Source organism: Anopheles coustani, chromosome 3 (genome assembly GCF_943734705.1).
Source record: "Anopheles coustani chromosome 3, idAnoCousDA_361_x.2, whole genome shotgun sequence".
Classification (NCBI taxonomy): Eukaryota; Metazoa; Arthropoda; class Insecta; order Diptera; family Culicidae; genus Anopheles; species Anopheles coustani.
Genome location: NC_071288.1, coordinates 6725720 through 6740238, shown reverse-complemented (window position 1 = coordinate 6740238; position 14519 = coordinate 6725720). Strand labels below are relative to the sequence as shown.

Here is a 14519-nt window from a genome sequence, read left to right as displayed (position 1 = left end):
AAAAACTCGCTCCCTGAGAGTTTTCCGACTGATATACTGAATATTTTCTGATTTTGGAGAGTAGTGAAACAAAACGGAACTTGTCGAAATAAACTATTTTAGTCAGCGCATACACGCATGACTTATGTAGCGAAGGGGACCAATGCTAGTTGCTTATATTATATGATTTCGAACATACATTATGTGATTCATTCCGCAATACTCCGATCTGGCTTTTGATCTGGGATTCCGATCCGCATGTCCGTTTGCAACACTAGTGCTTATGCCTGGCGTTTCCAAACAAAACATTTCATTTTCACAAACAATTTTGTGCATCTCGCGTTATTTTGTAGTGTTCAATTGCGATAAGAGTTACAATAGAAGCTCTGTTTGGCGCTTCTATTATGGATAAAGGAAGTTAGTACGTGTGACAAGACAGAAAATACAAAGTTTGCTTTAAATTCTTGGAAGTGAGTGAGAATTTGTAGGATCACATCTTGCCGAGTGGATTGTACTCATTTTATGTTACCGATTGCAGAAATGAGTTCAATACAGGAGCGTCTGCAGATGAAGCGGGTTCCACTGGATAAGTGGTCCACAAAGGAAAAGCTTTGCTTAGCCTCGGCCGTAGCATGCAGTGGCGATCAAAACTGGATGTCCGTGAGCCGGTCGCTGAGGATGTTGTGTGGATCGGACCGGCCGAACGATTGGTTTGCCCAGAAATCCTGTGCCGCACAGTATGGGAAGCTGCTTGAGAATGTGGAAACGCCGAAACGGAAGAAGCGTACCGCGTCCGAACGAGACGGCGTGGCCGCAGTGGAAACTCCGGGTGAATCGATTCTACGCAAGCTAACGCAGGAACGTATTATCGAGCTGAAGAAAATCATCCAGGAGGAGAGTCAGCAGTACATTAAGGTGAAGGAGGACATCATTCTGATCCAGAGTGGCGTGACCGATGAGAAAAAACTGCGTGAAATGTTGAAACAGATTGAACAGGAGCGGGCACAGAGGGAGAAGGACGAGCAGCAGCACGCCGAGTGGCTGAAGGAGCGTGAGGATAAGAAGCTCGAACTGGAACGTCAGTGGCGTCCTCAGTTTCCCGGTTCGCCGACCGCAACCAAAGCACCGACTCCACCGAAGATTAAGGAAGAAATGGACGAAGATAGCCAAGGGTCATGCAAATCGGGGACGTCTCCCTTGCTTACCTCGTTGCTCAAAAACCCTAACGCTACCGCTGGTGGTAGCCCATCACCCACCTTACCACTCGGTCCGGCCACTTCTTCTCCGACTATTACGAATCTTTTGACTGGAAACGCAGGAAGCACCGCCAAAGGTTCTCTTCCCGCGACAGGTAGCGCAGGCGATGTAGCACTAGTGGATCCAAATGCAATTGCAATTAAAAAGGAATCATTAAGCGCAACGACCTCTTTAAAAATCGCGGAAAATAAAGAACAAATCGTGTTAAAGGTGGAGGATGTTACGGTTGCTGACTCAACGGATGCCAATGGTTCCGGTACTCCGCAGGAAAGTACGCAACCCGAGTTGCCCAAACCGGACACATTGTTTGGCGAAGACAGCGAAGACCAAGCGGATGACCTCATGGGCGTACTGGATGATCTCATACCGGACGATTTGGATGAGATTCTGAAGGATGAGGGTGGCATGATGCTGGAAGGTGTGGTACTGAAGGACGTTGTCGAATCCATCATGGGGTCGGATGAAGTTACCCTGAAGGACAAGGAGTCGATCGAAGAAGGCGGTGATGTGTCGATGGAACCGGTCGGCGTTGGAGAGGAGAAAGTCAACGAAACGGCTTCAAAAAACGTAGAAACTTTGGTGGAAAGTATTAAATCTCCACCAGTAACTTCACCACCACCGACCGCTGAAGGAGATGTTACACCGGCACCCGGAGAGGGTACCGAAACTGACCAGCGAGATAAGGTTGTCGCGGAGCAGTCGACAAGTTTTCCACAACAAATTGCCCCAGATGTGGCGGTTACAAACGAATCTGTTGCGAAACAGGAAGATAAGGTGGTCGAAAGTAAGGTGGAAATTATTCCGATCGAAGACAGTACCAGTAACTCACCGGCGACGATTCCATCCAGTGATGACACTAAGGATCCGACGGAAGACTCCAGTGGTCAGGAAAACGCGGAGAGTGTGATCGTAGTGTCGGATTCGGCCAAGGAGGAGGAAGAGGATGACGATCAGGGAGGGCAGCGTAACGAAAGCTCGAAGGACGCGCCGGCGCCCATGGAAGATGAGGATTCGGATGATAAACCGCTCGCCTCGTTGGATGTGGTGGCGGAAGGTGGCCAAGTGAATCAGGACGTCAAGCCGGTGGTTGTAGCAGAAAAGGAAGAAAATGAATCTTCCGAACCGGCGGGAAATGTGAAGGTGGAAGAAGGAGAAAAGCGACCCATAGAGCCGACCGTTGTACCGAAGGAAGTGAAATTAGAACCTGTTAAAGTGGAAGCTGTCCCCGTTGTGGCGGACGAGGCGAAAGCGAAGAAGGAGGCAATGGAAAAGCTAGCCTCAGAGTACGACTTCAAGGACGACGAAGAACCGATCGTGCCGTTGTCGATTCAGAAGGCCAAAGAAGAGAAGCACGTATCGGAGGACGAAGTGTTCGAAGACGCCCAGGAAACGATCGAAGAACCGGAGGACGTTAAGGATCTGGAGCCGCCGGCAAAGAAAGCCGCCCTACCGGATGATTCTGTCCTCACCGTCACGGACACGGACGACGACTCGTTGATCGAGATTAAAATCGGTAAGGCAAAGCGGGACTACTCCCGCCGCAAGCAACTGGACGAAGCGCAGAAACTGCGTGACGATCTGCCCGGCCACTCCAAGGGCGACGAATCGGAAGGACGCTCGCTGCGCAAGCTGCGCGACCGGGACCGCTCGGAAAGCCCGTTCGTTATGCTGGACGACGAACCGAACGAAAAGATGAAGCGCAGCTATTCGTCCACGCCGGTCATGGACTCGATCCCGGGATCGCCCGTCTCGAGCGAAGATCGCGACTATCGCGCGTGGAAAAAGTCCATTCTGGCCGTTTACGCACGAATCGCGTCGAAGAATGCGGCCGCGTTCCTGAAGCCCCTTCCGGAGGAGCACACGACTGATCTGATCTACCGCCCGATGGATTTGAGCCAAATTAAGCGCAACATCGAGAATGGGAACATTCGCACGACGGCCGAATTTCAGCGCGACATTATGCTCATGTGCACCAACGCGATCATGCTGAACCGGAGCGAACTGTGTTCGCCGCACGCGGCCCGTATGCTGATGCGGGAAAGTCTTGCCCTCATCGAAACCGGCATGGACCCGAAAGCGATGAAGGAGCGCGAAGGCGACCGAAATGCGCACAAGCGCAGCTCGAGGAAGAGCGGCGGGAGACATTCTTCGGGCGGTAGAAGCTAATTCGGGTGAATTTGGGCAGTGACGGCTGTATCAACTATATTCATATAACAATAAAATATTCTATCAATAACATTGTCATCGTTTGTTTGTTGGCACCTAAGAGAGAAAGAATATGGATCTTTTTGAAAGACAAACAACTGACCGATGCCAACTTACCGGGTGACCCGACTTACGTGAACTTTCAAGGTAAGAATTCAAATTTCTTCTTCTGTTTAACAGTTTGTTTTAATCATCTTATTAGCTTGAAAATGTTAATTATAAAAAAATACAATCAGAAAAAAACATTAAAACTATCGCATCTTTCATCCAAAGGCATATCTTAACTCTTAAGATTGAAAGATTGTAATCTATTCAGAAATACTTCCAAGATATACTTTTTACGAAACCTTCGTAAATATTTGTTTCTGGTTATTCTAAGTTATTTCAGAATTTCTTTCTTGTGCCAAATGAGCTAAATTTTTGCAAACAAAATGAACCGAGTTTCCAAATTATACTACAACAACAGAAAAAGTGTGAAAGGATCCTAGCTGATGGCACCAGCCTGCTATGGCATACAATTCATTCGGCCGACTTCCCATAGCCTACAACAACAAAACGTTAGAAAGGAACAGGAACAGTATCAATCGTTTGCAGAAAACATATTTATTAGTACTATTAAACGCTTGGGTAAATTTAAACTCGCGAAAACCTGTCGCGCAGCATCGCTTCGCCTCTCCACAAGCTGGTTCAGTGGGGCAGCTTTCCTTGCAACTCCGTCACTTCTCCAGACACACTTACCCCCTTGCATTTGGAAGGGTATGTGTGCCGCTACAAAGTGTAGACAAGGGTGCGCACAAACGCACGTGAGTGCGCACGCCGGTTAATTCGAATTAAGCGTATTGCGTAATCTCGCGAACGACGTCGTCGTGGGCCAAATCAAGTCAAACAAAGCAGCCTCCTTTTCTCCCCTCTCTCCAACCATGAGGGGAGCTTTTCATCGAAAGTGATGAAGAAAAGCAGGCAAGCAAGAATGAGAGAGAGAAAGTAAAACAAACCGCGACGGGCGCCTTCTTGGGTCAGAGAAAAACGAGTTTTCCCAGCCAACCAGCTACCTCCGCTGGGTGCGTGCTGGGGGTTTTGCGCGTTCGTTTGACCCAGGAAAATGCCGAAGGTTGCAACGTAACAGGTGGGGGACGGGGGAACTTCTTTTTCCGCATCGACAATCCGATGCAAGACCACAGATGGCACTACAGGAGGGCACCAGGTCTGGGGGCTCGCCGGTATCTCTCTCCGGGTAACCGAGGAAAGAAAATGGTTACCCACCGTCGTATGTCCCAGGTGAAGCGGAACTACACACGGGAAGTAAATAGTACCGAGTCTTCTTACCCTTCGTCATAAGCATTCGACGGTATGTTTGATTTGGAGATGTCGAGTTTACTTTTCTCGCGGTTTTCCTTCTTCTTTTGGCACTGCAATTGGATAAGTTACGACTCCATTTTGTCTGCGCCCAACCGAACAAGTGGATGACGGTTAATCTGGTTCATGCCGGTGGAAAACCTTTGTACCGGTGCTCGGCTTGTCGTATGTATGATCCAGGAAATGTCACGGTACAACCAGAACAAATAGGATACAATTGAGCAAGTTGATCTCGCGGAATGACAGTTAATCGGTGCTCGTGACTTCCTGGGGCATCTTTTCACTGACTCAAACAATGTTAGAATACCTCGAGGATATCGTTTGTTGTGCGTACTCGCCTATTATGAGATCACGTCAACATCATCAAATCTGTAACTTCCTGAACCTGCCGGTGAAGGTCAGAGCAAAACAACAAAGAAAAGTGCGACCACCCCTGGGAGACTCGAGACGCTTCGGCAACAAGCGACGAACCTCACTGATGTAAAATTTGATATCAGTATTCATAACGATGGAGCCTTCTCAAGCAATCATGACGAAAGAGAAATAAAACATTTTTAAACCCAAACACGGCGCCTGAAGTGTCAGTTACGGTGGCCACTCGATGCCGGAATCGCGGTACGAGCAACGTGGTGTATTTACGATTCTCGTCGCACGTGATCGGGCGGGGCACAAGTTGTGCGCTGATCTTGGCGTGGAAAATGCACCCGGACTCAGCCCCCGTCCCCCCTTTGTCGTGGTAAGCAGGTGGCGCCGAGGTGTTTTTCCCTCTCTTCGCCACAAACCCCAGCAGTGTCTCGCGAGAAGCCGGCAGTCAGGGTGGGGACCGATGTTAGGACCGAAACCAAGGCTAAGGAAATGGAACCGCGTGCGTGGTATCGCGTGTGTGTTCAAGAGCAGCCTCGGGAGGCCTTGGTTGGAGCTGGCGTTTCGGAGCCTTGCCAGTTGGAGACCACCGTTCGACGGTAATGGTTTGACTGGTTTTGGGAGATCGTTTTAACATCATCCCAGAGAGATAAGATACTTTAAATTCTTGTAGAAAGTGCTTAGTTCAAAGAAAATTCCTTACTGTGCGTGAATAGATAGCTAAAATTAGGTGTTTATTAGTGTACCCTTAGGCTTATTTAGTGCAATAGAAAGAAAATCATACCGGCAATTTCTCTCAAGTGGCAACATTATGTTGAATCGGGTCCATTTAATAACTCGTTGCGGCTCATTGCGAGCATGGATGGTGTATCTGGTGCTCGGCGGGTGTTTGCTCGCCGGTGATGATCATTACCGTGCCGTTAGCGCCGTTACAGTGGGTAAGTGTGGACAAATTAAGCCGGGATTGTAGTGGAACCGGGCGCACTGCGACTATTGCTGGTTTGCTTCCGCGAGTGCCAGTGAAAGGGAAATTGGTCTCGGACGTGTGCGCAACGTGCCGAAACCGGAATCTGGAAACTACATTGAACCAAAAGTGCACGACAAAAATGAAAAAGTATGACAATTGTATGGTGTTATAGTAATGGCGATTATGATAGATGCAGTGCATGGTTTGCAATTATTAAGTGCTTTAAAAATATGTTTAAAAAGATTATTATTGTTATTGGAAAGTAGTTTGAAAAGCTTGCAGATCGAAACATAATTTTATGTAATAACTAGACGTGATATAACATAGAAAATTTGTTATTTTCGAGATAATTTTGAATAATCTCCCATTATTACAGACATATTTCCGCTGCCACCTTCAACGGAATCGATGTTAGCACATCACTACAACCAGGGTACTTTCGCCACGGGCAAGATGAAAACCCACATCAAACGCATCCTGAACATCCACGACGAGAACGGAACGCTGGACAATTACCTACTGTCGCTGTTCAACACGGAAAACCTCAACCCTACGTACGTCTTCCTGCTACCGATGGACGGCAAGAACCACGTGCGCAAGTTAATCTACCAGCGGAGCGACTTCGAGGAAGCCGAGTTCCCGAACGTGACCACCATAAACAAGTTCACCGGAAGGCCGAACCGGACCGCGGCGTCGGCGGCGATGGTGGTGACGAGTAAACCCGGTGGTGATCTGCAGCTGGAGAAGAAGATCTTCGAGTACATCGACAAGGATACGATGGACGAGGGCACGCTGAAGGTGGTGGAAGAGAACGTGCGGACGGAGCGGAACTTTATCAAGTTCATGGATGATCTCAACCGGGACCTGGAGGAGGAAGAACGCCGGCGAACGTTGAAGGAAACGATGCGGAAGTCGGCGTCGGTGCGCTTACCGAGTTCCCTCTTTACGCCTTATACCTACAGGAGTACGCAAACGGTCGGTTGGGATGATCTCGGGTTGGAGGGTTGGGCAGGAGGTTTGCGTGAGATCCAGGGACATCGCTTCGAGCATCCGGTGTTGGAGAAGTAGGTCTTTCGGCAAGGAGGTTTTCTTTTTGGGGATTCATTTTTTCATGTATGGTATCTTCTCCAACAGACCCAAAACGGGACACAAACCGGAACCGGCGACGATGCTTCAGGCAAGCTTCAATGCGGTCCACCAAGGGCCGGTGCGTGTACAGACGACTTCCCTCACCTCGTCCCCGGGCACCACGACTCCGACGAGGGCACTCCAAAACGAAACCGGAGCCGCACGCTACAAACAAACCGGGGTCCTGCTGAGCGAGCAGGTTGGCGTGAAGCTGCAGGAGATCTACCGACGCACCAACGGAAGCAACGCGCGCGTCAAGTGGCCCATCACCAACAGCCGCGACGCGCACCGGGACGAGGATGTGTTCATTGCGCGGGCGAACAATCCGTTCGGGCACTCGACCAAGTGGCGCTGGAGGTAGGTACTGCGTAAGTCCGCTCGCGTGCCATTGTTTCGCGCAAGAGATGTTGCGCCGGCACCGCCGTTTTGAGGCGGACAATTAACCCTCACTACGCTGCACCGATGATGGACGTTGGCGCTGTGCCCGGGTTGCGCAATACGCGCCATACAGCCTCCCTCCGAGATAAAAAAAAACAACAGTGCGCCATAAGTAAGTCAGTGTGTGAGAGATAGGCTGGCCGGGGGAGAGGCGAAGATAAAGTCGGTCTGTCGGTCGGTCAGGTTTTCCGACCGTTTTGGTCTGATAGCGCCAATATGGTCGCCCGATGTAGGGCAGAAGGTGAGCGCATCGGTTCGTGAAGTCCGTCGTTTCCTCGTAGTGGACCGGTTTTCCCTCGCCATCTTCTTGTTATGCGGAACCTACAATCCTATTAGTACACGCAGCCCCCGGTTGGTGTGGAATTCCGGAACGAGTCAAAGGGTGGTACGGGTTGGGTTTTCCTCTCCATCTCACCTTCATCGTAAAACTCTTCGATTCCTACTGTTTCACTTTCGGTTTGGATCAAATTAATATGGCCACGATCGTCACCCTTCGCATCACGATCATCACCTTCATTACCAGTACCAGTTGAGTGCGTTGAGCGCTAGTCATCCCAGCATGGCGTATTGGCGCACATGCTCAAGCGCATAGGCGGTTTGGCGACCGTTTGTTTTTATTTTCTTTATCGCTCGTTCGCTTTTCTTTAATTTCTTTAACGCATTTGCGAGCGCTGAGAAGAGGAGGTGCGTAACATACGTTCCACGTGTCTCGCCGGGCCCCTTGCCCGTTTGCTGCCGTTTTGTACCGTTATGCACATCATTCTATGCAAGGCGAATATGTGCGTCCCCGCATCATCCGCGGGATCATTAATGTGCGTTCGTTGATTGCGCAACGTGCACTTGCTTGGCGGGAAAAGAGACAAGATTATAATCGCGAGCCGATGCTTTTTGTTCCAAACCGGTTCGCGGATATCCGTAGAGGTGCAGAATGGGCAAGGAATGCTGGCACGTTGTCCGTTGCGGTTATTACAAGTCCTCCTAGACGAATCAATTAGGTTTCCGTTGATGTAGTGAACAATTGATTAGAAAGGAAATTCACCTTCGAATGGGAATCAAGGGGATAATATATTTTCGGATTTTGTCGTGGTTCGGATAAAATGGATCACGTAATATCATTTGTATCTACATGAGTATAATTAATTAAATTGTTTTATTTAATTTTAATTTAATTAATTTATTGCTTTTGGAAGAAAAATATAAATCGTACATTTTAACGTAAAACTAACGGACATAAGCCGGACGTAAATGGAACAGTTGCACAAAACACTCAGAGAAGCAAACTCGAAACAGTATGTTGAAGGATTTGTCCATTTAAAGATTAGGTAACGGAAAATACCGGCAAACAATATTCTCTACTTGCAAACGTTCCGGTACGAATTGCGTTAATAGCTCATCACTAAGTTCATTAATTTTAACTTAACAGAAATTGCCGCATATGTTTGCATTGGTTCGCATTGCATCAACTGGACCGTTATTGTATAAATTAAGCTAACCTGACCTTGATGTGGTAACATTTGCAGCCGTTGAAAATCGAGAGTTTATCGTTACGGATCGTGACCTGCAGAGGTTGCGCCCACTGTGGACATCAGTATCATTTGTATCTATCTTTGTTTGATTTTTTCTGCATTCTTTTATTTGTTTTCCCCAATGCATTAAACATTAGAAACCTGTGAACTGAATCTATTACACCTCAAATGTATGTAACCTTGGGTGGGAAAACGGAAAGGCCTCATTATTGAACTCCTATTCGATGTTTTCAAACGTTCCGGAGATGTTGCCACCGACTGTGTAATGTCATTATTTTCTTTCTTGTTTCAGCAACGAAACTGACCAGGAGGATCCGCTAAACGTTGGGGTGCAACCCACCCGTGAAGGCCGATCGAAGCGTGGCGTGTACAATCTCTACTCCATGATCAAATGTGCCACCGGATGTGATCCCATCATCTACAAGGGTTACGGGTGCTACTGCGGGTTTCTCGGCTCCGGCCAGGCGCTGGACGGTATCGATCGGTGCTGCAAGATGCACGACTACTGCTACAGCACCGCCAACTGTCCGATGTTCCTGGAGTACTTCGTGCCGTACCTGTGGAAGTGCTACCGCGGTCGTCCAATATGTGGTAAGCCGGAGATGGGGTGACTTTTAGAGGCATTTTCATTGAGAAGATTTAAAATTTTATTATTCAAGCAATCGACCACGGCGAATGGGGTGGTCCCGGTTCCTGTGCGTCTCGCTTGTGCCATTGCGACCTGTCCTTATCGAAGTGCCTCCGGCGGTACTATTGCCCGCGGAAACGAAACGTCTGCACCACGTCCCCGCTACGGTTGCTACAAAATCTCGTTATGGTGTTCTAACCGCCTTCGATCGCCGCCAGACGGGCATCCCGTAAATCCCGGTTTAGTATTTCCAAATGCTAGCATTTCCAAAGTACAAATAAGCATAGCATGTTAAGCCGACGTAGCTCTCAAGCATCATATAAGTTAAATAAACACCTGTATCGATTGTAAACACTTTCTTTTCGAGATCTTTCATCTAGAAGTAAGAAACCACAACACTTTGCTCTTTCATATTCACCATGCATCGTATTGCTCTTTATTGTACGTGGTTTTGTTTAGCTGCAAATTCTTACCTGCATAGATTAACAACTAGATATTTAATTTATTCGATTTTTTTTAATATAAGCGTCCGGCTACTTTGGCCGTACGCCGTCCGTAGATCGGGTTACTCCTTGTACGAAGGGACTAACAATCGTCGTATGCGAAAGGGGCTAAATTTATTTAGCCTCAAGCATAAAGACATTATTCAAGACAAACAGAAGAAAGACACAGTTAAGTAAGGCAATGTGTTAGACGACAATTAATGCAAACACATAGTCTATTGATCCTCGGTACGGTAGATTCCAAAACAAATATAAAAAAAAAACAATTGTGTCATAATAAATATCTGTGGTTCGTGGGGTTTGCGGGAGAGTTTGTGAGTGGTCCCCACTGCTGCGTTTCGGTTTGATACGCAGTGAAGCTAGGAACGCCCGTTTCCTTAAGTTCTCAGTACTGTAGATTACTTTCGTTCACTAATTTGGACCATGATACAGTCACTCACAGTATGCGATTGCGTAGATAGTGCTTGATTAACTGGATGCAGACCACCGAGTCCTCGGCACTGTCGTGACCAGCATCTGCAAATGAAACGGAAGAGGGAACCCATTATAAAGCGCCGTATTATTTTAGGTACCGAATTGGTACTTTCGCCTTTTGACCAACCATTTTCTTGAATGATTTTCTTCAAATTTTCTATACACAGTGTTTTGAGGGCACGTTTCTTCGGTGGTCCCATCTTGTGCGGGTACAGCACAGACGTGTCGACCACGACGTCGTGTATCAGCTTCAGCGCCCGGAAGTCGCTGTCAAGGCTGTGCCCGATGAGTATGCTTTTGGAGTTGAACATAGAAAGCAGTACGGCTTGGACGTTATGCAGCGTGGTGTTGGTTTTCTGTAGCATTTCTTCCGTAATTCCGGAGAAACTGAAATTGGACAGAAGAAGTGGTTGAAAGGGTTTTTGTAGTTCTGCCAAAATAAAACCCATTTTACCGTGTATTGTAGTCCACAATTCTGTTCAATGGTTTCACCAGCGTATCGTAGACAGTCTTCTCGTTAATGTCGACCACGGTTACGCGCGTCAACTCCAGTCCTCCCGTAGTGTAGCACATTTCACAATCGAGCGCAAACACGTCCTTTTTCGACGGCTGGTAGTCCTCGGGTGGATCGATCGTCTTGACGAAGCCCGTCAAGTCGTTGTAATCGAGGTAGCTCGAAACGTGGTAGTTCGCGTACATGCAACCGGGTGTGCCGGATGGCTGCTGACAGCAGTTGTGCAGATTGTCCACGAAGCCACGCCGGTAGCAGGTACTCTTTGGGTGGTAGTTGCACTCATCCACCTGCGGCTCGTCGTACAGCTCCACATTGTACACCTTCGCGCAACGCGAGCAGTAGCGTTCGTTCTCGTTGGGAGGACGGGCGGGCTTTGGCGTGAAGATGTTCGCCTTTCCGGGCACATCGGTCGAACGGGGGAATCCATTCGAGCGTAGCTGTTCCTCGGTCAGCTTGCATTCGTGGATCATTTTGTACGCCACAGTCGTGGGTGCATTGTCGATCGTATAGGCTGACGTTTTCACTTCCGTTTTTCTGAAATATAAACAAATGTGATCATCAATGTTCCAAGAACATGAAAGAATGGATGCAGTTGAAGCTCTTACATTTTTTTGTTAACACTCCAAGAGATGTTTTGAACCATTTTGCCAGCAAGTATAACATCATGAGATATTGTTTTGTTTCTAAAAATCGAGCACAATAAAAGTTATCAAACAGTTCTATTCAGAAGAAACATCATTCGAACATACTTGTCCACCGCCACGTTACCAGCATCTAGCGCTTCCTTACGAAGTTTGTTGATCGTAAGTAAGGCACTGCTTTTGTAGATCATAGCCGTACTGCACTTCTTCATCACGGCCAGCTCTTCCGTTTGCGCACGATCCCAAGCGTCCTCACAGGTCGGATAGATGCTGGAACAGTGCTTCAGCATCAGCCCGTAATACTGCATGCGGAGATTGTAGGAAATTTTGCTCGACGTCGGTTCCAGGATGGGTGGTGCTTGAGCAGTTGGTGTTGCCGCTGCTTTGGCCGCGATCGCAGACCCGGCATGTGCGATGCGGGACCCTGTCTTGGGTGCCGTTTGGGCTGGTGTGAATGCTGCTTGGTTCTTTTTGAGCTGCTCGATCTTTTCTTTTGCCTTTTGGAAGGCCAACACATTGACGGCGGGGGTAAAGCGGCCTAGGAGAAAGAATGCCATTCGGTTAATTTCAAACTTGCCACAGGAAAATGCGTGAGTCTTGCGAACTTACTCTTCGGAGTTCCCAAGGACGTTTCCGGAGATTTGTTGTAGAAATTGTTTGGACTTATCGGAGAAGCGGGTGAACCGTTTGCCGGAGCCGGTGGTGTTGCCGGTTTTTTCATTGCTTTTCGTGTTTCTTCCTCGATATGTCGTTTCGCTTCCTCCTCCGCTCGTTTCCGTGCTGCTAGTTCTTCCTGTTGCTTTCGTACGATCTCTTGCCTCAGATAAACGGACTGAAATTGAACATATATTATTTAAAACTGTTCCAGAAAGAGGATACCATATTTTTCATACCTTGATTGCGTTCTGGATGTGATTAGTTTTCTTCTCCGGCGGTGGCCCAAGTTTGGATGTGGTTGCAGCCTCATACGCAACTCGTTTCTTCCGATTGTCATCGTAGTATTTATCCGCAAACATGTCAATTAAATCGATTTGACCATTCGATGATCCCTGCGTTTCATCTTCCTTCTCCGCGTCGGGTTGATACTCCTCGAAAATCATCTTGCACTGCTGCATCACATCGTCCTCGTCGCTGTCGATGTCGATGTCGCTCGGTGGGTTATTTATAAGTTCTTGATAAATTTCCTCTTCCAATGGTCGCTTTGGCTTATCCTCAGATTCTACAGCACGTTTCTCCGATGAGGTCGACTTTTTCGACGACGAGGAAGATTTATGATGATCTTTGCTTTTGCTAGAACTACTGCTGCTTCCAGTACTCTTACTCCTGCTACTGCTGCTGCTGCTGCTGTGGCTTACACTTTTCGATGAAGAACTTTTGCCATGCGAACGTTCTTTGTCGGATGAGCTACGATGACGATCCTTGTCCGAGGAGTGCTTAGATGAGTGGTTGCTCGAACTTTCTTTTTCTTTATCTCGATGTTTGCTTTTACTACTACTGCTACTAGATTTATCTTTGCTTGATGACTCAGACGACCTGTGCTTTTTATCGTGTGATGAAGATGAAGATGAAGACTTTCTGGAACTCGAACTGTGGTGCCTCGAATGGCTTGAATCTTTCTTTCGATCCGAGTCACTAGTTGATAGTTTGCGTTTAACTGGGTTTTGATCTGTTGACGTTTCCTTGGGTACTTTTTCTATCTCGGATGGTTCTTTCCCGTTTTCCGGTTTATTGTCAGGCGATTTACTTTCTTCCAGCGTTTTAGGAGACAGTTTGGTTGCTTCAGCCTCTGTCGTTTGCTTTGTAACGTCAATTTCCTGTGACTCTTTTCCGATTGCCGACGAGTCGTTTGATTCCGATGAATGATTCTCGGACGTGGTTTTATCTCCATTGCTTTTGGTTGCTTGAAGCTTGGCAACGCTGGTCGGTACATATCTGGGGGCTACGGTGGAAACGGGTATGTATTCGAGCTTCGGTTTCCTGCGCGCTATCACATCGCTTCCCTCGTTGTGCTCATTTGTTCCTGCGGGATTTAGCAGGGACTTCGGTGTAGCACTGTATGTCACGGCAGGTGGTTCTGCAATCGGAAAGGAAAACAGTTTCGTGTGAAAACTACTTGCCCGGCGTCGCTTGGGATCGATACACTACCTGATTTAGCATGCTTGAAGTGGCAGAACGGTCTTGTGCACAGATCTTTCTCGTAGAATGGGCAGGGGATGGTCCTAAACAATCCCGTCGCGGGTAGCATTTTTGTTGACACCCACGGTCGAACCCGACGGGAAACATGAATCTAGGAGGCACTTTACAACGCGAAATAATACATTTAATGTGCGCGACTATAAAGATATAAACAGAAAACGCGCTCGACGAGTTTAAAATTTAAGCAGGATATTAGTTTTGTGTTGTTTTTCAGCGGTAGCCCATCTTTCCTAGAAGTTTGATTGCTGTGGCGATGACAGATATGTTTTACAAAATTTTGCCTTTGACAACTGCCGCTTGACAGCACAGATGACGGCCAAAATGAGAGAGCGCGAGAGAGAGAA

General features: G+C 47.8%; 3 protein-coding genes across 3 annotated transcripts; 2 read left to right on the top strand and 1 right to left on the bottom strand.

The window, feature by feature from the left end:
• Window positions 1–321: 321 nt before the first annotated feature.
• Window positions 322–3462, top strand: LOC131271636 (bromodomain-containing protein 8). Its single transcript, XM_058273130.1, has 2 exons — window positions 322–449; window positions 518–3462. Exon 2 carries the CDS (start codon window positions 520–522, stop codon window positions 3400–3402), a length of 2883 nt encoding a protein of 960 aa, XP_058129113.1. The 5' UTR covers window positions 322–449; window positions 518–519; the 3' UTR covers window positions 3403–3462.
• Window positions 3463–5971: 2509 nt separating this feature from the next.
• Window positions 5972–10045, top strand: LOC131259286 (uncharacterized). Its single transcript, XM_058260742.1, has 5 exons — window positions 5972–6098; window positions 6504–7191; window positions 7262–7612; window positions 9512–9810; window positions 9879–10045. Exons 1-5 carry the CDS (start codon window positions 5972–5974, stop codon window positions 10043–10045), a joined length of 1632 nt encoding a protein of 543 aa, XP_058116725.1.
• A 502-nt stretch (window positions 10046–10547) lies between these two features.
• On the bottom strand, window positions 10548–14401 carry LOC131272409 (RNA exonuclease 1 homolog). The gene is made up of 8 exons (XM_058274134.1): window positions 14125–14401; window positions 12873–14053; window positions 12589–12811; window positions 12088–12517; window positions 11944–12021; window positions 11279–11872; window positions 10952–11211; window positions 10548–10866 (listed from the first exon to the last, which is right to left on the bottom strand). The coding sequence occupies exons 1-8, from the start codon at window positions 14222–14224 to the stop codon at window positions 10787–10789; spliced, it is 2946 nt and encodes a 981-aa protein (XP_058130117.1). The 5' UTR covers window positions 14225–14401; the 3' UTR covers window positions 10548–10786.
• Between the last annotated feature and the right edge of the window lie 118 nt (window positions 14402–14519).

Coding starts and splice junctions, on each gene's coding strand:
- LOC131271636 (XM_058273130.1), top strand. CDS start 520: ATGAGTTCAATACAGGAGCGTCTGCAGATGAAGCGGGTTCCACTGGAT.
- LOC131272409 (XM_058274134.1), bottom strand. CDS start 14,224: ATGCTACCCGCGACGGGATTGTTTAGGACCATCCCCTGCCCATTCTAC. Junction 14,054..14,124: donor CTTCAAGCATGCTAAATCAG/GTAGTGTATCGA, acceptor TTCCGATTGCAG/AACCACCTGCCGTGACATAC. Junction 11,873..11,943: donor TGGAGTGTTAACAAAAAAAT/GTAAGAGCTTCA, acceptor TTTATATTTCAG/AAAAACGGAAGTGAAAACGT.
- LOC131259286 (XM_058260742.1), top strand. CDS start 5,972: ATGTTGAATCGGGTCCATTTAATAACTCGTTGCGGCTCATTGCGAGCA. Junction 7,192..7,261: donor GAGCATCCGGTGTTGGAGAA/GTAGGTCTTTCG, acceptor CTTCTCCAACAG/ACCCAAAACGGGACACAAAC. Junction 7,613..9,511: donor TCGACCAAGTGGCGCTGGAG/GTAGGTACTGCG, acceptor TTCTTGTTTCAG/CAACGAAACTGACCAGGAGG.